Source organism: Anas acuta, chromosome 13 (genome assembly GCF_963932015.1).
Source record: "Anas acuta chromosome 13, bAnaAcu1.1, whole genome shotgun sequence".
NCBI classification, from domain to species: domain Eukaryota; kingdom Metazoa; phylum Chordata; class Aves; order Anseriformes; family Anatidae; genus Anas; species Anas acuta.
The window spans coordinates 6,994,862-7,016,544 of record NC_088991.1 but is presented as its reverse complement, the minus strand read 5'-3'; the positions used below and the strand labels follow the sequence as shown (position 1 = coordinate 7,016,544).

The following is a 21,683-nucleotide window of genomic DNA, read 5'->3' as shown; positions in this document are numbered from 1 at the left end:
TCTTGGCCTTGTTGCTTTTTTTTTGTTTTTTTCCTTCACCCAACTTGCATTGTCTGCTATAGGAAAGGGAGCGCTCCATCATTAAAATGAAAGGTTTGAGGCTAAGCCCTCAGTGAACATGGGGCTTCGCTGTCCTTGCAGACATCTGCTCTTCAGCTTCTGCCCCATAGTGTATCTAGACGCCAGGCTTCTTGCTGTGCACATCCTGGTCTGCTTTTGAAAAGATCAAGAGTCACTTTTTGTCACCTACCAATCATCTGGACAGGGACAGCTTTAGGTGTGAGGAAAGTTCCCAGCTTCTGGAAAGTTTCAAGTGTTGACTTTCAGAAGTGCTGGGATTTGAATCCAGCTTCCCCTATGCTGAGCTAGGCTCTTGTCCTCAAAAAAAAACAGACCTTGCAGACGAGGCACAGCTATAGTGACTAAGAGGCAGGGTAGAAGCCTGCTGCTGGTGGCCGAAGTAATCCAGGAGCAGAGAGATATGGGGTCAAATCTGGGCTGACACAGAACTTGTTAGAGAACTCAAATCTGCATGCAGGACTTGGTTTCACCTACAGCAAAATTCAGGCAGGATGCCAGAGCTTGAACTGGTTATAGGATTTTAAAACGAAGAGTAACAAATGTGACAAATGTCAGCACTTAATGCTTATACGGGGGGGGCAAGTGAAAACTGCGGTCCAGAAAAGGGTGGCAGAAGGCAGGTTTAGGAACTGTCTGGGCAGCTAGATTCCACTGGAGCAAGAAGGTAAATCAACACAAATTATGAGTACTTTTACAGCCTCTCCTGCCACTAATACTAGGAGTCCCGAAATAACCCTTGCTGGTGCAGCAATGGCGTAAATATTAATTCTGTCTGTGCTTCTCGGTTACCAGTGACTAGCAAAGAGGATTTGAGCCAGGAGGAAGGTGTGCAGATCTTTCCTGGACAATTTGCAGAAAAGGACTTTTAGGATTTGTGTAACCTGGGAAGAAGAGTTCATGGCTGTGTGGATTCCTGCTTCTACGTCAGCACTTGAGATCTCAGTCCTCAGCAACTGCAAATGTGGTTTTCCTATGGGTTCTATTTAGGCAGCTCCTGCTGCTTTCTGCAGTTCTGCCTTTTAATCCCTTAATTCTTTCTGGGAGTTACTTTCTGTTACTTTTAATTTGGGGTTGTGATTAGGGCTGGATTAGGTTATTTCTGGTGAACACTTTTGGCTGGGTTGTAGCTACGATGCTACAAAGCATCACAGCTCCAACCACAGGCTGAGATCTGAGCAGTACATCATACCTCCATCGGCAGGAGCCTTTGGAAAAAAAAAAAAAGAAGAAGATGCACCCCCTGGGACTGGCACAAAATTAGTGCATTACATTGTGCTGTATCAGCTGACGTCCTGCACTTAAGGACATTTATATTCTGTGGGATTCTTTTTCCTGTTACCATATCTACACCGAAACCCTGTGGTGCTGATGGGGCTCTGTATTTTCCAGCGGCGCAGTGCTTGTGCAGACAGGTTTGGTGCAGCAGGGCACCAGTGCTCGTAAAGACGAGACTCCACAAAGGGGCAAACAGCAGTTCGAGGGGGTTCTTGTGCAATGGATGCCTGTTTTGGAGGTGGCTGCAAGCTTGGCTGTGACTCCTCAAAGAGTAACCGCTGCTAGGAGGGAAGCAGTTCAGCTGCTGGCAGCTGGTGCCCTGCCTGCTGTATCACAAGATGCTGAGCCCCCCTGGGCAGCTGGAAATGGCAGAGCCAGGTCCCAGATAAACAGGAGGCATCTAGTTTAAAAAGGAGCCTGAGGATAACCTGGGCATTCCTGGAGAAAGATGCTCTGGAGATACAAGAGCTGGTCTAGGATTGGGTGTGTGATCATGCGTTGACTTGCAAAGTTCCAATTTTAGGTCTCGCCGTGCACGCTTTGTGGCTTGTTGTAGATAGGTAAGGTTCTCTGGGATCTGTAAGCACCACGTACAACACGTACAAAACACCAGCTGTGCTGTCAAGCCCCTGAGCTCTGTAATGCCAAAGCTTCACACAGGATTTTGGTGGCCCCTCAGGTCCTTCATGGGTACGGAGGGCAGCCACGTGCCTGGCCAAGCTGCACTGAGAGACGTGGTCATTTCTAAGAGAAGGTGATGGACCAGGTCAGAGTGTGGAGAGCCAAGACGAAACCCAGCCACTTCACATACCAGCACCTAAGCAGCAAATTTCCCTTTCAGGTTTAATCTGCCAGAACAGCTACTGCTTTTGTGGCTGTCCTAGTTATTGACAGATAAGGGTAGGGAGAGCATGGGGACAGGGGATTGAGCAACGATCCTCTCTGCCAAGGAATAAACACTGTCAGGCGTGGGAAGTGCTGTTCCTTCCCATCTAACCCTGCCCTCTATCTCAACACGATGTTTCTGGCTCTCATTTCTCTTGGCAGAAAATTCATTTTCTCACCACCCTTCTCCTCCCCTTGACTGCATTTAGATTTTCTTCCCCATCACTTCTCATCCTCACTGCACGCAGGGAAGGTTCCCTCACCCTTTGGAAGGGGCTGTGCAGGACATGGTGAAGACGCTGCTTTAAAATTCATCATCTCGAAGGAAAAGAAGCGAGCCCGGGCTGTCACTGGTCATGCTGTGAGAAGAAAACGAGAAAGGTAAATGCAAGTCCTTCCTTCCAGCTGGAAAGAGGGCAACTTTACTTCTGAAAATGGGGGAGAAAATGCAGCTCTCCGGGACTAGAAGGGGCAGCTGAGCTGAGCTTTTCCCATGAAATTGTTTAAATAAGACCTACTCCTAAAAATAAGCATGGAAAGTCATTGCAGAGAGGAAGTGCAATGTTAGCATTCCCGATGAAAAACTTTTTATTTCTGTTTTAGGATTAATCCAATTCCTTTTATGGCATCCACCTCTGAAGGAGGATTTGTAGTACTCTGGCTTTTCCCCAGCTGTGTATGAGCATTGGGTGTTCCCAATCTAGCTTGCTCCTGTGAGCACAAACATGAAGTAATTGCAAGAGGTAATGCCAGGTGTTTTGGCATTAACCATTAACAACAAGTTTATCTTAAAGCTGGTGATGGTGACATTCTCTATGGCTATTCTTGGAGGGTGTAGACTAGCGCCAGATAAGCAGAGGGTTTCTATGACTTCCTGCTTTCTCTCTCTTCTGCTCTCTTTTCTAATCTGGTTTCCTCCTCCTTTCCTCAAGGCAGCTGCATCCTCAGAGACTGCTCAGACCATTCTCGCAGCTCAGGCAGGGCTGTGAATGTGGGCTCTGTCTGGATCTGTGAGCTTCACCTACAGAAAGGTAATTCCCTTCGGTTTCACTGTCTCAGGGGCTGTCTCTCCATCTGCAGCATTTGCTGGTAGCAGAGCTCACGTGCTGCCAAGAGCCTCCTGGTCAGGCTTCTGCCCATCCCTGACTTCTGCAGGAGCTGCAGATCCTGATGTTGTTTAACAATGTAAGAATGAAAAAATCCCTTTTCAGGCAAGACATGAATGCCTTCAGGGGCTGTGCTTGACTTCAGATTCCAGCAGGTGTAGTGACTCTCTGGGCTCTTTGCTAATGCATCCCCCAAGCTCCAAAAGCTGTAGAGTGGTCGCTGCTAAATCTGGCTGTATGCAGGGTTAGCTGCAATGCATGTAGCATTGCACAGCTCTTTTGGGGAGATTTACTCTGATCCAGTGTATTAAACAGCTGTGAGCACCTGGGTTGGTGCTCAGGTTTGGAGGGTTTTTAACTTACAGCAGTGTTGAGCAGTACCAGGAAACTTGGCTGTATTACATCTCGTTTTTGTCACCAAATCCTAACAGAGGCGTATAGTTTCTGTAATGAACTTCAACATTTTCAAGAATATCTTCGCCTTTAGCTGAATTCCCTTTTTGGTTTGCCCTTCTGGGGAGTTCATAGCAACTTTTTTTTTTTTTTTTAATTTATATAACTTTCTAAAAATGTTTAAGAACTGGAAACCTGGCCAAAACAAACACTGTGGCTGACAACATTCCTCCCCAGGCACAGAGGATGGAGGTGTGCTGGGGCTAATACAAGAGCCTGTGCAGGCTGCCTGGACCAGCACATCTGAGCGTTTTCACCCTCATCACTCGCTCTAGATTTCCAGAAACTTTTTTATATTTCTTTAAACACCTCCTTGGGAAAGCTCCTTTGTAGCCTGTACTTTGACTACATCTTTTCTATGTATGTGCTACTAACCCAGGTCATTTCTCCTTTTTACTGCTGCTTTTTGCTCTTTGGACTGTGGCTTGTGTTTGATGGGTGCCAGCAGAGGTGTTGCACGGGGTGCTGACGGATCAGGGAGCAAGGGCAAGCCCCACCACAGCCTCTCTGCAGATAACAGGGAGAGGTGAAGTTGCAGGGAAGGTGGTCAGCACCCACTGCAGGGAGGCTGATGACATGCTCCCTAGCTGGGGACGGGGCGTCCAGCAGTCACCTGTGCCCCGTGTGGGGCTGTGAGATGTCAGCTGTAGCCCATCCACTGCTGAGAGTAAAGACATTGAGGCTTTGACCCCGTGGGTTTATGATTCGGAAGAAACAGAGCTCAGTGTTAATTATTAAATTTAGAAATGAAACAATTTATAATGGGGAAAGAAGGCAGAGAAGAACAGTTCATGAATAAAATGGGGCCACAAGTCTTATTTAGTGGGATGTATGCTAATTTTCAGATTTTAGGGGTTTGTAAATGATACTAAATCGGGAGGCGCTCTTGACTCCTCAAGGGTAGAGAGGCCTTGCAGAGAGATCTTGACAAATTAAAGGTCTGGGTAATCAACAGCTGTTTAACAAGACAAGATAACAAGGTAAAGTTTAACAAGACAAAACGATATAAAGGTTATCGATGGAGTAGTCAGCAGGGTCTGTTGGAGGGTTGGGACAAAGCAAGGGGAGGTGCCTGGGGAGCTGGGACATGCTCAGGTCACCAGGAGGTTTTTATCAGGTGTTAGTTCTGGGAGGGGTGGAAGGGAAGGAAAGTCTGAGTCTGAACAAATCCGGAGCTGATCCCAATGTAGCTGCGAACAAATGCAGCTGAGGGCTGGGTGTGTGAGGACGTGATGAGATGGAAGGAGAGCCCCCTGGCTTCAGGAGTTTGTTGTTTGCTGAGCAAATCTCGGGTGGAGAAAGGGGAAGAGCAGCATGTGAGATAAGGTGTTAGACCAAGCAGGGATAAGTGGTGCTTCTGTTCTCCTCTCCTGAGGTTTTGTCAAGCTTTGGAGTTGTTATTTGTTCTGGTTTTGGTAAGGAGGTGGCCAGATGTGTCTATCCTGACTTTGCTCACGTGGAGCATGGTCCAGGTGCTGACACCAGCCAGGAAACGTTCCCCTGGTGAAGAGCTGCAAATTTCCAGCATCAAGACTGTGGCTCCTACTCTGGCTCGCTAGGATGTGCCCTGCCTTGTGTACATGAGCCTGATAGCGTTGGGCTTCATGTGAAAACAGAGGCAGCCAGAATTAGCCAGAAAACTCTCTGCTAAGCAGTGAGATGCCTCAGGGAGCCTGCTGGGTCTCAAGAGCCAGGACTGAGATCCCTGATGCCTCCAAAGGCCTTTGCTTGGAAGAGCAATGAGCCAGTGTGTCCAGGGCACCTAGAGATCAGCAGGCTCTTTGGAGAGGTGAAAGAGGGGCGAGTGTCCTTTGCACTTGGAAAGACACCGTGGGATGTTTTCAGCAGGTGTGTCTGCAATGTGCTCCTGAGTCTTTTACTTTTACATGTGTGTTTTTCAGAGGACCTTTATCTCAGCTCTTCTGCCAAGCTAAAGCACTGAAATGCAGCCTGTGTCCCTGCACAGCCTTTCAGAGTTGGAAAGAGCCAGTCTGCAGGAGCTAGCCCTCTACCAGCTGCAGGAGAAGCTGCTCGTTGGAGATCTCAGCTTGGCTAAAGGTAGGGGATGGGAGAGGACGGCTTTTGCCAGGGGAGGAACAAGATCTGAGCCATTATTGTTATTCATCCTCACTCCTGCACTTCATAACGTGGGATCATGTTTATGGAATGACATTGTGACACTTAAGAGTTTTGTTCCATGTAATTTTTTGTTCCCTGTTTTGGTATGGGCCTTGAAGGCTTAATAAGCCTTCTAAGGAAGGTTTGTGTGGCTATAGGAGTGTGAGAATATGACCTTGTCTGTTGTTTGCCTCTGGTTCTCCTAATCCAAAACAGATGCGACATGATTCAGCAAGGTCTTCCAGCAGGGCCCTCTTAATTCCGTTGGGATGGGACAAGCTTTGCTTTGTGCATCAACGTTCAGCACAAGGTTCTGACGCTGGGATGGGGCTTATGCAAGGCTAGAGGACATGCTACTGAAATGGATGCTGAGATAAATATAGAGGTTCCCCAGGGACTGTGCTCCTCTACCCTAGCCTATGAAGAAATACAGGCACTATCTGCGTTCCCAACCGCCCTGATGTCTTCACATCTAACCAAACAAGTGCAATGAGATGGGGATCAGTAGACCAAGCAATGAGATGGGGATCAGTAGACTCCTTCCCAAACTGTACTCATTACTTAACAGTGGCCAGACCAGCTCCAATGCACTACGCTGTATTTTGGCAGTAGGGCAGAAAATACAACTCACGTGTAGTTTACCAGCTGTATGGTCACCTGCTACCAGCAGAGCAGTTGCAGGAGGAGCCTGGGAGCTCTCCAGCCCCACTAGAGCACCAGCACCAGCCAGGTGCTCTTAGACATTAGAGCAAACAGCCACTTCCAGGATTACCCTTTTGAACTGCAAACGAAACGTGATGGGCACTACAATCTCTTTTTGGCCAATTCTGCAAGAATAAATACGTGGCTCAAGCAAGAGGTGAACAAGAAAGATGAAATCTCTTCAGGAGGTACATCTCTCAGGGAAAAGAGGTCATCCTTGTCTTCCAGGTTTGAAGTGGGCTTTGTGTTACTCTCTCACAGAGACACCAGCTCATGCCTTCTGGACAGGGGGAGCTTGGTGGTTTCTTTACTAGCTGCTGCCTCGTGGTTTGTTTCCATTGGGAACATCTGGAAAGCTTTAGGAATGGAGTTACTGTGATGGTGTTTAAGCAGTGGAGTTTTGCTGACGTTTTTCTTCCTTATCTTGGTACTGTTTTTGTCTCTGGATTGTTCTTCATCTTCTTGCTATCTAGTCATTTGAATGAAACAACACATGTGGTGCAGTACAATGGTTAACGTAGGCTATTCTTTATACAAATACTGTTCATACCAACATGGCTCTCTTCAAAATCTTACAAAATAACCCAAACATTTATATAAGCTGTGTCTAGGAAGAGAATTATTAAGGAATACAGAACATGAGCCAAGGTAGGATGATGTGTTCTGGCTTGATTTAGTATAGTTATTGGATGAGTTTTCAGTTCATAGTTGCAATAAAAAATGATGACTGATGCTCCTGAATGTATAAATTGGAGCATATTTGAATATGGAGCTTGACTGTCTAGGATCAGGATGGGATTTCTGGGTGGCACGTGTTTCATCTAACAAGTGTGGCACTGCTTTGTCAGCTTCTCAGCATTCACTCACCCAAGGGAGGTGCCTGTGGCCGCGCTCAACCGATGAGGGCGCAGAAAGGAAAATGGCTTTAAGGTGAGACTGTTCTAAAGCAGCCTAACGAAGCATAGCCTTTGCTTTCTCTTGTCCCCACAGTTGGACCTAAAGGCAGTAAATCTATCCGCCAGAAACTGGAGAGCTTTTCAAAGGAGAAGAAAGGTGAGCAGCCTTCCTTTTACCCAGGTTTTGGTCGTCATCTCAACAGAACTTGTGATTTTTTTTTTTTTTGATGGGGCTGAGATGGGAAGTGTTCAAAGTCAGCAAAATGCTTTGTCCCAAACCAACGTTGTTTTGTTGTTATTTCAGTGTGATTGTAATCAGAATTACACAAACACAAGAGCATGTCGAAGAGTGCATATGAGTGTGTGTGTGAACGTGCATATGTAAAGATGTTCACTTGCCTACCTGCGTATTTTACCCCTAGTCTTGCTGGTTTGAGTTTTGGTTTCTTTTCTGGTTTCTTGAAGGATATCAGCTGGAAAGTGGGGAAAACAGAAATGTAGAGTGCAGTCAGCTGGGAACAAGCACTTACCAATTTTTTTTTTTCCACAAGTACAAAGTCTACTCAAGGCAATTTTTAAGTCTGATATTTTATATCTGTTATTCTCTTCTGTGGGCTTATTATTTTATCCAGATATTCACATATATCCTTGGCAGCTGGCCTGTGCTGCACTTGTTTTTTCACTGATAGCAATACTTTCCAATTTCTTTTTTTTTTCCTAGACTGTTCTCCTCAGACCTTTGGGATCCCACTTTTCCAAGTCATTGCCAATGATCGTGCGTACAAGCAACTGCAAGAAACTGTGAAGAGTAGCCGCCGGCTGTGCTTGGAGGTGGAAGCAACGGTGACAAACTTTCGGGCTCAGATGCAGAAGAGGTCCCAGCTGGGCAGGAGCTGCTGGATGGTACCTTGTGAGATCTTCCCTGAAGAGCCTCTTTCCCCAGCTTTTCCTGACCATAGCTCTTCCTGGAGTCAGAGAAGGGTACGATTGCAAAAATGGACTAAATTCTCTGGCAGACACGTCATGATAGTATTATAGGCTGGGGGAAGCCCTTGCTCCAGCAACAAATCTGGTTTTCCAGGGTCTTTTCTTAATGAATATGTATTACTCGTGCTGTGTCCCTATCTGTCCTCAGAGAAATGAGGTGGGCACAGTTCACACACTCAGGGGCCACTTCCACCCAAGAGATGGACTGTGAGGGGTGGGTCAGTCTCTACTGGCTCATCTTGTATGGAGGCAGAAAGCTGAGGAAAACCAAAGTTACCAGAAGGACATGGCCAAATTTCTATCATGACAGATAAGAAACGGGCTTCTTGACTTTAGACATTTATGACCTCTCCTCCATCTCAGGGGGCAATGTCCGTGGACTCCATCACTGACCTGAGTGACAACAGTTCCAAGCTGCTGGAGGCACTGCAGTTGTCACACCCCCACGAGCTGGATCCACGGAGAAGCGTGGGCAAGAAAAAGATGTTAAGCCTCAACCCCATCACCTGGCAGGTCCCACGGATTGTGGACAGATGTTGCAAACATATTGAAACATACGGTAAATACAGATTTCTCTCCAGTCGGGTGGTCTGTCCCAGAGCAGGTTGGTAAAACCCATTGCAAGTGCTGGGCCAGGGCAGTTTGGCCTGGAAGTTCCCAGCTACAGGAGGAGACGGCTGATTTCTGGGGCAGGGTACATTGCTGAACAGTCACCCAGGTAGAGTCCTCCAGGCTGAAGGCAGCCATTGGATTGAGAGGTGAATGTCACCTACTTGTATGTGTATTGGTGACCCTTTCCTGGTGTGCTGGCCTTAACTTCCCCTGCAAATCCATTTCAAATCTCAGAGTGACTGTAAAAGTGGTTTTTCCTCCCTGATCCACAGACAATCAAATCTTAGGGCTCCAAAACCTTCCTTCTTATCCCCTCTGCCAGAAATGGGGAAGGGCACGCTGCCTCATGTGCAGGTGAAGAGAGCTGTGTCCGTGATATTTACATGTTGAGGTGCTCTAAGGATGGGTTGGGGCAGCAGGGAGCTGTGAGAATGCAGAGCACTAACTCGCCTGTCCCACAGGTCTCCAGACAGTGGGCATCTTCCGAGTTGGGAGCTCCAAGAAAAGAGTTCAGCAGGTAAAGTGAGACACTTACTGCATCCTCATATTGTTAATATCATATCCAAGGGACAAATACCCAGATGGGAGGTGAATGAATAAAGCAGGCGTTGGCATGCAGAGTTGTAAAATATCACAGGCCATGCTGGAGCAGAATATCTGTAAACTGCTGGGTCCTTTTTTGCAGCCATGGAAAGCAGGCTTCATCTCTCCAAGCTGCCTTTAGCATAGGAGCCTCCTTCCCCTGGTGGCACTTCAGAGCTCCCTCTGGGTTCTCTTCACCAGCCAAGGCGCTCCCTCTGGTCAGTAGCAAGCTTTTGGGCTCTGGCATGCTTTCTTGCAGTAGCTCTGCAGAGGGAGAAGTTCTTGACAGCATTACTCATATAAAAAGGAAGAACTGGCTGTTGCTTTTATTCTTCTCATTTCTATCTTTAAGCTGAGGGAAGAGTTTGACCACGGACTGGATGTTTTCTTGGATGAACATCAAAGCGTTCACGATGTGGCTGCTCTGCTCAAAGAGTTTCTTCGGGACATGTCAGACTCATTGATTCCCAGAGAGCTCTATGCAGCCTTCCTCAGCACAGCCTGTAAGTACCCACATCAGGACCGTGACTCAACTGAAGTGCATCTTCAGTAATATATGCAGCATGAGCAACGCATAGGAGGAGCTGGAAGCTATTGTGCAGCAGGCAAACCATACCTTAGTTGCCATCACTGAAATGTGGTAGGACCATTCCCAGCACTGGAGTGCTGCAGTGGGCACCAGTCTGGCTCCCTCCAGGGCTTGTTACTGGTAAACTATTTAAACTAGGGCTGTCCAGATAGAAATATGTGTATAGCAGGCTGGAAACTGCACTAACGATGGGTTTCTCTCTTCCTAGCCATGGAAGTCCCGGCACAGCTGGCTGTGCTCCAGCTGCTGCTCTTCGTGCTGCCCCCCTGCCACAGCGACACGCTGCACCGCCTTCTGCGGTTCCTCAGCAAGGTGGCCCAGCATGCCAAGAGCTCCTGGGGCCCCGATGGCCAGGAGGTAAGGCTGGCCCACAAGGATCAACTGCATGAAGAAGATTGTTCAAACGTTGTTGCTTAAAACCCAGCAGAGGTTCTTGCAAGCCTCGGTTATTCCTTTGACACCTTGGGTTCACGATGGCTCTCTCCTCTGGCTGCTGTTGAGCCAGCTGAATGCTGAGGATTTTTTTCAGTTTTTAGCCAATGTTTTAATTAGATCAATTAAAGGTGACAGTTCAGGCTGCCCTCTGTTGTACAGCTAGCTAAGGACCAGGTTTTGCTCTTAAAGAAACTGAGGCAGGCAACATTTAAAGAAGAGGAGGAAGAAAAAGAAGGCTTATAAAACCAATTGTCAATAAATTTCCTTTTCTATGGTGAGTCTGGGTTGCTCTCAGTCCAGTTAAGTGATTTTTCAGGATTTCATTAACCCCAGAGAGACTTGGCTGCACACCTGTAGGCAGCACAAGGGACCTTTTTAGTATTCTACTTCCAACTTTCATGGAGAACTCACCATCATGCATTGAGGCTGATTTTGGTTTCTCTGGACAACTTGAGCTCTAAGTCTCTCCATGATGGAAAAAGACTGTTTTTCCCCTCCCTACTTCCCCCCTTATTGTAAGACAATGTAGAAATATCAGCTGTTAACTTCTAGCATGGGTTGTGAAAGTGAGTTAGAGGGAGATGGAGGCTCTGATACAAATAAGGGGTGAACATGTACTCCAGCACCACACACCTTTCAAGCTAGCCCTGCATTCAGAGAGGACCAAACTGGACCCAGATCAGCACTCTGTCCTCATTCAATAGCTCGTGTTCCTGTCCTAGGGTGGGTGAGGCTATCCTGGGACATCTTGTGCCGGTGCATACATAATCTATAATTTCTTTGTGCTTGCTTGCTAGATTCCTGGGAATAAAATGACAATTTCAAACTTGGCCACAGTCTTTGGTCCCAACATATTGCAGAAAGAGAAGCCTGGAGAAAAAGATTCTGGTGCCAAGGACTTTGAAGACAGCACTGCCATCATACTGGTGGTTCAGAGGTTGATTGAACATTACCAGACCCTGTTCATGGTAGGTGAGGCTTTCCCAGGACAGCTTTTCTTTCCATCTGAACTGTTTCTTAATAGTAGCAACGATGTATTCACAGCCCCATTTAACAGCAGGTAACTTGAGTCAGCTTGTGTAAATGTGATTCATTGTCCATGACACATGTGAGTATTAATTTGGGATGGATCCCCCACCAGGGGAAGAATTATCTCTTTATCAGAATTGGCCCTGCTGTACCTTGACCTGTGCCTAGGCTCCATCCTCTCTCCACCCTCCTGCTAGATTAGTGGGTGGGTTTAGTGGGTGACATTGGTGGTAGGGGGATGGTTGGACCAGGTGATCTTGGAGACCTTTTCCAGCCTTAATGATTTTATGATTCTAATCCTCCCTTTCCTTGAGTCAGGCTCTCTTTGGTTGCCTATTTATGGCCTAATCTTCTGTGACTAACCTCCAACCATTCATCACATCTCCCTCTCTGTGAAATTCCACTTAGGTCTTACTTCTACAGGTCTGTGAGCAAATACTGACCCAGCGTCCTTCTGGCTCTGCAGCACAGGGCCCTGGCTGTCTGCTTTTTTTGCCTTCAGAGAGGAGGAGGTGCCATGAGCAGGTGTGTTTGTGTATCCCTCCCAGGTCTCTCCAGAAATGCAGCATGACATCTTAAGAAGACTGTTTCAGACGGACCCTGATGTCATTGACTACCTCTTGCGCAGGAAATTCAATACTGTGCTGTAAGTCATGCTCGAGGTACAGCTGGGGGGCACCTCACTGCGCTGTACGGCAACACTCAATGCACTGCTGGCAAGTCAAACACGAGTCCTGCTGATCTTTTGGGCACTCCCCTCACTACCCATCTTTCCTGTTCCTTCCATCCCTTTTGGTCATGAGCTACCCATCCAAAATCCTTCATTTTCTGTGTTAATATGCCTTCTACCAGCTGAAACATCATGGCTTTTCTCTGTCCCTTGAACCTCCCTATTCTTTTTTTCTCCCTCGTCTGTGTGACACTCTCAGAATTTCTCCACTGCACACTTTGCTGTGTGTGTATCTACACAGCTCTTGTCCTGCTGCCCTCCCAGTCCCCCCATTCCTTCAGGCTCTTAGGATCACACGCTGATGACTGCTCCATTTTCAGCTCCATCACCAGCCTCCTGCAAATTTTCTTCACTCTTGGTGTTGTCCGCATTTCTGTTCATCCTTTTTTGCCTCTCTTTCATCTGTGTGAATAGGCATGTGCATGTATCTGTGTGTGTCTGCCAGCTACGTCTGTAGATCTATTTCTTAGCTGCAGGATAGGATAGTCCCATAGAGACTTGGGGTCACTGTTGGCAGTCCTGTGGAAGGGGAGTTTGGAATAGAAGCACTTTGAAAATACTATTTACTTTTTTCTTCGTTTCTTAGGAGCACAGAAACTGAGGATTTGACAGAGGAGCATGCTCTATCCCCACTGTCTGGTCAGGCCCTGGAAAGCAACTCTTTCTCATCAGAATTTTACAGCAATATCTCATTCCTAAACCTGGATATTGACATCTAGCAAGCCTGGGCCAGCCCCTCTGCACTGCCTTCCATGGACAAAACTGTGCAACATTTCTACCACAAAAATAAGTTGTCTATATCTTTGGAGGAGTGGAGAGATGAAGGGTGTATAAATATTTCTGGGAGCATCTCTGCTAACAGTAGGCATGCCAAAATGTTCTGGTGTAGGCAGACCTGCAGCAGGAGAGGTTTGCTTGTTGCCAGCAGGAAGGGTTTCCTGATGTGGGTTTATTGCTAGATGGCAGCAAAGAAACCTGCGAGCTTGTGCCTTGTGAGCAAGCCAAAGAGCGACTGGCATGTCCTGTAGCCTCCTTGTACATCTGAAGCAGTGCCTTCAGCACAGCACTGCCTCTGTGGTCTGCTGCTTCACAGGAGTTTGTCCCCAGAGCTGTGCACGACTCGCAGCTCAGGGTTACCAACACACTGGCTGGCAGTGGGACTGCCTGGGGAAGACAGCCTCTCCCCCTCTGAATAACCACCAAAGCACTGGGACAGCAAACTGGAGCAGGCTGAGGAGCAGCTGGCAGAGGTCTCCAACAGCTCCGTGCCATGCTCAGCAGATGGGACCTGCAGTCACCTGCTGGGATGGGTGCTGTGCAGACCGGGCCAACACGGCCTGAGACACAAGTGGATAGGGATTGCCAGCAGGGCAGTAAGGAGAGAAAAATGCAGTTCAACCTCATGCAATTTGTGTTTTGATATCCCATTTGCCATGTGTTATCCTGTCACTGCCTCCCCCCTCCCTTTTTTGAATTCAGGTTTCCAACTGCTCATTTTATAGACATAAAACACAGTATTGACCACAAAATATATATAGCTAATGTAGTAAGAGGGAACAATATACTCTGAAGATTATGAGCTTCTTTTTCCTTGAGTTAATATTGAGGAAGAAGACTGTCTAATGGATTGTAGAGACTCTGGTGGATTTTTTTCCATGATCTTTGTCTGAGAAATGTCTGGTTTGGTTTGTTCTATATCTATAAAGTTTTGTGTTCAGCTGACTTTAGGAGCCAGGGAAAGTCTTCTGCTATCACCCAGCCTCTCAGACTAGGGACAATTTTACTGCCACAGTTAAGTTATACTGCTGTTCTGTTTGGACACAGGCACCCTCAGGGCAATGCCATGGTGTGTTGGAGGTGTGAGTCCTCCCAGCAGTGATGGGCATTGGGAGCTGTGGGGGTTTGTGCTTTGCTCTAGCTGGTGTTAGATCAGGGTTTGGGTGAGGCTCTGTGGCCTCCTGAGTGGGATTCCCAGGAGTCCTGCTCCATTTGGACAGCTGGGAAAAAAGCCTGATCATCATCTGGGATGTGGTCACATCCAAAAAATGGTTGCACTACCAATGCTTTTCTACACGGGAACAATTGTGGGGCTGACAAGCCAGGGAAGGGGGTGTGAGCAGGGAGCCCACAGCTCAGCTCATGTGCCCTACACTTGCCATTGAGGGGTTATGGCTTTGGCCACCCTTTGTAGCATCAAGAGGCTTGTTTAAAAAAAAATGCGTGAGCCTTCTTTGCCATCAGTCAGGGAGAGATATTACCCTGTAGCCTCAGTTGCATCTGTCCAGGGGATGGTGCACTGCTCAGGGTTGAACTCTTGTTTTGAAAAGGTCCCTTCCCTGCACATGGGTACAGTCAGTATGGGTGGAGACAGTACCTGGAGAATGGCAAGCTGGAAAGAGAAGAGTGTGCTGAGAGATAGCTGGTGAAAGCCTCCACAAAACTGATAAACTTCAGAGATTAGCAGTGCTGTTGAATCTGCAGAAAACAGATAAACCCAGGACACCATGAGTCTGCTGAACGCTTCTGGTGTAAGCTGTGTGAGCACTTGGGTGTAAGCTGTGTGAGCAAAACCATGTCCAAGGAGGCAGCAGCTGCTCTGTGCAGACAGTCTGAGCAATTATAGTGGATAACACGCATTCTACCGTGTTCTTTTGAAGATGCAAGCAAAACACCAAAACATCCCATGCGCTTTTGGGAAACACGCTCTGCAGAGCCACACCAAGTGTGAGGAAGGAGAGATGTGCAGATTGCAGATGGTTTGACCAACAGGTCTACATTAGACTGTAGTGTCAAGCTACCTACCTGCAGAGCCCCCTTGGAAGCCACACAGGGATTTAAAGGTGACCAAAAGGTTTGTGGTCACCACTGTGCCTTACAGTAGACAGCCTAGAAGAGGATTAAGTCAGCCCTATAAAGGCTTCCTAGCAGACAGGCTGGCTGCCCTCAAATTTAATTTAAATGTGCACACACAAGTTCACTGTTGTATTTCTCATGCTGATTCCCTTGGGCCATGGGAAAAAGTGCAGGGCATTGCAGAGCCCTTTTCAGAAAAGAACTACAAAGAACATTGAATTACTGTTCAAGTTTATGATAACCTGAAGGTGACAGGTACCTGAAATGCTGTTTGCTTTGCTTTGCAAGAAAATTGCTTTTCAAGTTTGCTTTTCCAAACACTGCAACAGTGGTGTCTTTTGCAGTCACCTCAGGGAAATCCACCTTTCAAAGCCGGAGTTTTTTTATTACAGAAAATGTAAAAAACACTGTGCAAGGGCTTTCCACCACGTCACAGGACAGAACTGCTTAGTGCAGGATGAACATCGGGATATTGCTAAAGCCTCCACTTGAGGGCAGTACAGCACCTGCATGCATACTGCTTTCTGTATGTGAATTGCTGTGAATTGGGTTGAAATGTTCTGCACCACCCTGCACTGAGAAGAATTAGAGACACTGACAAATGCTGCTGACATCATCGATTTATTGGTATGGCTATCCAAAACGATAAAAAAAAAATAAAATACTAAAGATACGTTCCATCTGCAACAATAAACTAGACTCTACTCCTCTGTAATGCCTCATCTGTTATAGCTGCTGGAACCCAGGCAGGTGGACGGTTTTAGTCAAAACTGAATCACAGTGACAGATCCATATCCACAAACCAGCAGGAAGGGGCAGTGAATGCTTTCCTCTGCTCTGCAGTGTACATTTAATGGGAAAGGTGCAAAAACACAGGAGGCTTCCCAGCACGGTCCACAATTGCCAGGCAGTCTTCTCTGGATGACGTTCCAGCATTTGTTCTTGTCTCTTCATCAAGCAGTCAGGCAGTTTGATGGTTGAGGACCTCTTCTATTTGCCAGTTGTTGGTGCTGAAATTATTCAGCTCTAGGCAGAACAGTGCTGTTTGCTGCACCTATCGCTTGTGGGGATGTGTTGTAGTGTTGTCCAGACACGGACCTCTCAGCATGAACACTTACTTATGAGTAAAACCGAAGAACAGGAGCTTGCCTGTATAGACTTACACCTGGAGCCACAAAGGTGTTGGCATTACCTGATGGTTCTGTACAGGACTAAGAGATGTTCACCCTTGTTGCAAGTCAGTTTTTCAGGCCAGGGCAAAACTCAAGGGCACCATCAGCAGCCCGGCTTTGTGACAACTTACAGACATCAGCCCACTGGAGGTTAAAAACCGTCTCTTTTTGCTGCGAAAAGCTGGGCTCATTGATCAGCACGGGCAGCTAGGGCTTAAGCAAGAAATGGTGACCTGGTGAACTCCATTGCTATCGAGGGATAGGAACCGGCGAGGTTTAAATCCAACCTGGAGCGTGGTGGGGGCTCTGCTGTGGAAACGAGGCAAAGATGGCTGTAGGCTACGAATTTGTGTCATGCAGCTGTGCCCCTGCTGAGCACACAGACGTGCAAGGGGCTAAAGCACACGGATATAGGCTAAAACACACGGATATAGGCTAAAACACACGGATATAGGCTAAAATACACGAATCTACACACGTGCTGCAAAGCGGCCCCTCACACCCCGAGGGCCTGAGGCAGCCCCGAGGGCCTGACGGGCACGGCCGGGGCTGGGCTGGAGGCGGCCCCGGGGGCGGCCTCGGGGCGGTGCCGCCGCCACAAAACGGCCGCGGGCCCCGCGCCCGCCCCGCCCGAGCACCGGCACCGGCACCCAGAGACGAGGTGAGCGAGGGTGGCACCGGGGGGGGGGGGGAGTGCTGAGCCCTCGTCCCTTGTCCGGAGCCCTCCCAACGCCGAGCCGGTGGCTGAGACCTCCCCGGAGCCGCCCCGAGGTGGTGCCCGGCACGTCCCGGCTCTCAGCGGGTCCCTCGTGGGTTTCCAGCGGGTTTTGGCTGCGGTTCCGAATAGCCCAGGGGCCTCGCTCAGCCCTGCTGGCATCTCACCTGAGGGCATGAAGTGAAGCTGGGGCAGGATCAACAGTGGTGCTGCTCCTGAGGGCACTGGGTGGAGGCTGTTTGCCTGGTGCCCGTCCCCAGCGCCTCACTGCCCGGTTTCTTGCTCGCAGCGATGGCTGACGACTTCAGCGACCTGTTGCGGGAGTTCGATGAGGCGATGGAGGACTTTGCGAGGGGCCCCGCACGTCAGTCCGAGCAGCACCTGGAGGAGCTGAAGAGGAAAGCGGGCCACAGTGTCTACGACAGCGGCATCGATGAGCTGGAGAGTGAGTCTGGAGCTGGGGGGTAAGGAGAGGTGTGGGAGGACGGCGTCCAGCAGGATGGAGCTGCTTTAAGAGCTGTGGGGTTCTGCCATGGTAAATTGCTCAAGCTCCCCGCTGGCTTAGCCTCTGGGCTGCCCGTCTGACCCATCCCCTGAGGGCTGGGTGAGTAAGGCCGGGAGGGCTGTGATTACCATGGGATCTTGGTCCAGGGCCCGCCAACGTCTGCTTCTGTTTCTGCTGGGTTGGCTTCTGTAGGACCACCAGTAATGTGAGATAACAGGGGATATCAAAAGGAAGCAGCACGCTGTAGTAATCCTGAGGAATCCCCATGGCCGTGCCCAGGCAACCTACAAGTATTCCTTGTAGCCAGGGAAGAGCAGGTGGGCTGGGCGAGGGTCAGGGTAGACCAGGGTCCTGTTCCATCTCTGTCTCTGGTCCTTGTTCCGTCTCTGGTCCTGCAACTTGTTCACAAGGTGCCTGTGGCCTTGAACATTGACTGACACTTTGCGTCTGCAGGTACCAGCACATCCCCAGCAAGCAGTCTGAACTCCAGCGAGGAGGATCTCAACACACATGCCAGCGCTTACCCCTCTAAAGGTAAGGCTAAAAGATCTGTCTGAAAGGCTGTCTGCCAGGGTTTCCTTGGGCACGTTTGGGAAAAGTCTTTTAAACAGTGAAGAAATTCCCATCTCTGGCAGCTGAGGGCACCCCTTCCTGGCTCAGCAGCAGTGGACACCACCTGCTCTGTGAGGGGGGTGTGTGCAGGTGTGCCAGTGGTGCACTGCAGGATCTGGAGGTGGGAATGAGCCTTGAGGCCCTGGCTGGATCCCAGAAGAGATAAGAAGTTGAATTGTTATGTTCCCCATCAAGGCTAGGCTGGCCAGGGGTCTCTTTAGGAGGGTCTTGGTGTGAAGCTTTGACCTGGAAGCACAGGATCTTACCGGGATAAGAAAATAGGGAACTTGTTTTCTTCACATGACGTACTAATCCAATTCCCTGACCTCGGCTGAGTCCATGCTGACTTGCTCATATCATGCGCATGGGAGGATGTGTCCCTGCCTTTCTGTTTTCTCTGATTACAAGCCTAAATTGCCACTGGCTGCTGTACAGGATGCTGATCTGCATGATGCCTGTTGGCGCTATCATAGCCCCAGAGCCCCACTCTGGAACTGGGAGCAGAGAGGGTTGGGTTGGTGGGCTGTGGAGGCACATAGCGCTGGAGGGTGGAAAGACTTTATCTGCAGGTAAGAGTTAGTCCTGGGGTTTTCCTTTCTGTGGTGTCTTTGGGCAATATTGTGGGTGTGGAACGCCCACCCCCTCAACTGTCTATGCAGCCATTGCATAAACTCTTGACCACATGCTTCCAGGCAGCCTGCAAATTTACACATGACTGTTGTGAAAAGAGCAGACAGCTTGAGCAACTGTAGTCAAAACCAAGGGGCAGAGATCTTCTCTTAGACTAGAGGAGCAGAAGAAATAAAGGACTGATGATGTCTGTTTCTGTTCCCTAGCTAAACTTGGAGACACACAGGAGCTGGAGGAGTTCATTGCAGATCTGGACAAAGTATTAGAGGGTATGTACACACCAGTGTGGTTTCTCCAGGGCTGGCTGTACTCTTCCACTGGTGTGGAGTTGGGGTGTGACTTATCCCCTCTGTCTCAGGGTGCCTCTCTCCTGTAGTTGGTCTGACTGTGCTCTGGTGTTCCCTTGTTCTAGGGAATACCCCCAGGTAGCTGCATCCAGCACAGCAGGATGAAAGAGCCTTGGAGAAAAGTAGCTAAACATAGCATTATGTAGGGCTCTTGGCATTTTCAGGAAGATCTCAAGACATTTGTGGTTCTTTACCTGCATCATACCTGCTCAAAGGCTTTTCTTTGCAGCAGGCAGCAGAGTGGGTGAGCAGGAGGGGGAAGAGTATTTGTACTAGTGGTATGGCCCTGTGGAAATATCCCATGTGGAGTGAGGAATGTGAAGATTCGGGCTTGATAAGTATCGCCTAGAAAATGCCACTTGGGATGTGTTGGCAGTAGGCAAGTCCTCTTAGGCAGGTTTACCCAGGCAGCACTACAGTATCGTGAGGTGAGTCCCCAGGAGCTTTCTAGCTGGGGAAACTGAGTTATGGGGTCCACAACTCCTCTCTAAAAGGGCTCCCGAGTGGCAGGCTAGAGTTAAAATGTGATTATTTTTATTCCTCTCCTCCCCAGTAGGCTACGTATGTCACAGTTCTCAGTATCTGTTACTTTCCTTCCCTTCTGAGTGTCCAAAATGAGTTGGCTGGTGGGGAAGTGTGACTCAGGACCAGCAGAAGTAATACTTGGAATCAGTAAACCAGGAAGGGTTTACTCAAGGGTAACCCTGAGAGCAGCTCCCTGCTCTAACCCTGCTGCAGGCGATGCTGGATATAGTGGTGGGGATGTACAGTGTGCTGTGCAGCCTCCCCAGCTGAGGTCTCACCACTTCTTTCCCCGTTGCTCGTCCTGCAGAGATGTGAGATGTGGCTTTGGAACGTTGGGAGGAGCATCCACAGTAGATGCACGCAGCGCCTCCCTGATGTACCCTCTGCTTCTGTGCCCCGCCGCTCCTCTCCTGAGTGGATGACAGCTCTTCTACGCCATGGGACGTGCTACTCCGTGTCAGGGAAAGGCAAGGAAAACCACAAGCATGGACTGATCCTGCCTGAGCAGGCCAGCCTCCTGCAGCCTGCCTTCACAGCTGCCTTCTGGACCAGCAGCAGGAGAGCTGGGATGTGTTTCTGGGACTGTGGGGTTGGGGTGCTGGGGCAGCTGTGCTTGTGCCAGTCTCCTGGCACTGATGGACTCAGGCCTGTGGCAGCTCTGTGTTCGTGGCTTGTTCAGGCCCTGGGGCAGGGCAGGCTGCTGGGAGGGCAGTGGGAGCCTGAGGGTGCTCCTCCCTGGTGGTGTGGGCACAGCCATAGAGCAGCTCTCTCCTCAGCCTTGCTTTTGGCCCACTGGGAGATCTCCTGTGGTCTGCTGGCTGGAGTGGCACGGGCAGCTCTGCTTTAATGTCATCACAGGCACCAGACTCTGCTCTGTGAGGGAGGGCTGGGCATCTGCAGACCAAGTGGGTTTGGGGAATTCGTGCCACTGAAGCCAGAGGATGATGGTGGCATGGGGGGAGATGAGCCTGCAGTGCTTCAGTGATACCTTGGTGTCCTCTCCTGGTTCAGGAAGCCTGTTTCTGCTGTGGTATGCCATGCAGCAGCCACTGCTTGCCCTTTGCTTTGCATGGGTATCTGCAAACAAGGCCCCTGCCTGGACCCCAGGTGCTTGGACCCCAGGTACCTTTGCCCTGGCTTCTGCTATAAACACTGTAAAAATGATGTTATACACTGTACAGTTGCTGTATTTTTATGAACGGGATTTTAAATCTTGGCACTTGTCTGTGTTATTTTGTCCAGCCTGCTCCTGTGGGCTCCTTTCATCTTTGGAGCTGCCTGCAGGTGGGAGCAAACACCGCTCCAGCCTTGAGTACTGCCAGCCAGCAGGCTGTGAGCAGTTGTGGAGGAGCTCAGGATGAGCTGAGCAGCCTGCCCCTGCCCGGAGAGGGATGGGGGACCCCACGGGGACACCGTGGTCCTCTCTGCCCTTGCCTTGGCAGCATGGGGAAGCCACCTGAGGTGGGGGTGGGACAGGAGGAAAGTGCCTGGGGCAGAATCCTCTCTGTTGTGGAGGTGATGAGCCATCTATTTTACCCTGAAAGGACATTGTAGGGCGTATTTCTTGACTGGCCTAAAGAAACAAGAAGAGAACAAGATTCCTTGCCATGGAGCCAGGTTTGCAGCTGTGTGTTTATTCCCGATATGATTGGAAAGGTGAAGATGTCCGTGGGTAACCCCGCGTACAGACACTGCTCTTAGCAGCTCCTGCTCGCTAGGGGAGAGGCCCTGCTGATGCTTCATTTGGGTTTTCCCCTGCACAGAATTTTCCCCTCCAGAGAGGCTGCCCTTTGAGTAGCGTGATGACTGGGAGGAACACAGGGAGAGGTTGGGGTGGGGGGAGG

At 49.2% G+C, this 21,683-nt stretch overlaps 2 protein-coding genes across 7 annotated transcripts; both read left to right on the top strand.

The window, feature by feature from the left end:
* Nucleotides 1-2,481: 2,481 nt before the first annotated feature.
* On the top strand, nucleotides 2,482-15,878 carry ARHGAP36 (Rho GTPase activating protein 36). 6 transcript variants are annotated; one of them, XM_068697607.1, is made up of 12 exons: nucleotides 2,482-2,622; nucleotides 3,174-3,272; nucleotides 5,702-5,858; nucleotides 7,611-7,673; nucleotides 8,238-8,497; nucleotides 8,867-9,062; nucleotides 9,577-9,632; nucleotides 10,050-10,200; nucleotides 10,495-10,643; nucleotides 11,519-11,689; nucleotides 12,299-12,396; nucleotides 13,067-15,878. In XM_068697607.1, exons 3-12 carry the CDS (start codon nucleotides 5,744-5,746, stop codon nucleotides 13,197-13,199), a joined length of 1,392 nt encoding a protein of 463 aa, XP_068553708.1. In that variant the 5' UTR covers nucleotides 2,482-2,622; nucleotides 3,174-3,272; nucleotides 5,702-5,743; the 3' UTR covers nucleotides 13,200-15,878. The 6 variants fall into 6 exon arrangements, with proteins under 6 accessions (XP_068553708.1, XP_068553710.1, XP_068553709.1 ...); XM_068697608.1 differs by lacking the exon at nucleotides 2,482-2,622 and adding an exon at nucleotides 4,646-4,780 and having other exon boundaries at nucleotides 3,070-3,272; XM_068697609.1 differs by lacking the exon at nucleotides 3,174-3,272.
* A 1,142-nt stretch (nucleotides 15,879-17,020) lies between these two features.
* LOC137863970 (regulator of cell cycle RGCC-like) lies at nucleotides 17,021-21,055 on the top strand. The gene is made up of 5 exons (XM_068697631.1): nucleotides 17,021-17,166; nucleotides 17,510-17,665; nucleotides 18,179-18,259; nucleotides 19,174-19,236; nucleotides 20,147-21,055. The coding sequence occupies exons 2-5, from the start codon at nucleotides 17,512-17,514 to the stop codon at nucleotides 20,152-20,154; spliced, it is 306 nt and encodes a 101-aa protein (XP_068553732.1). The 5' UTR covers nucleotides 17,021-17,166; nucleotides 17,510-17,511; the 3' UTR covers nucleotides 20,155-21,055.
* The last annotated feature ends 628 nt before the right edge of the window (nucleotides 21,056-21,683 follow it).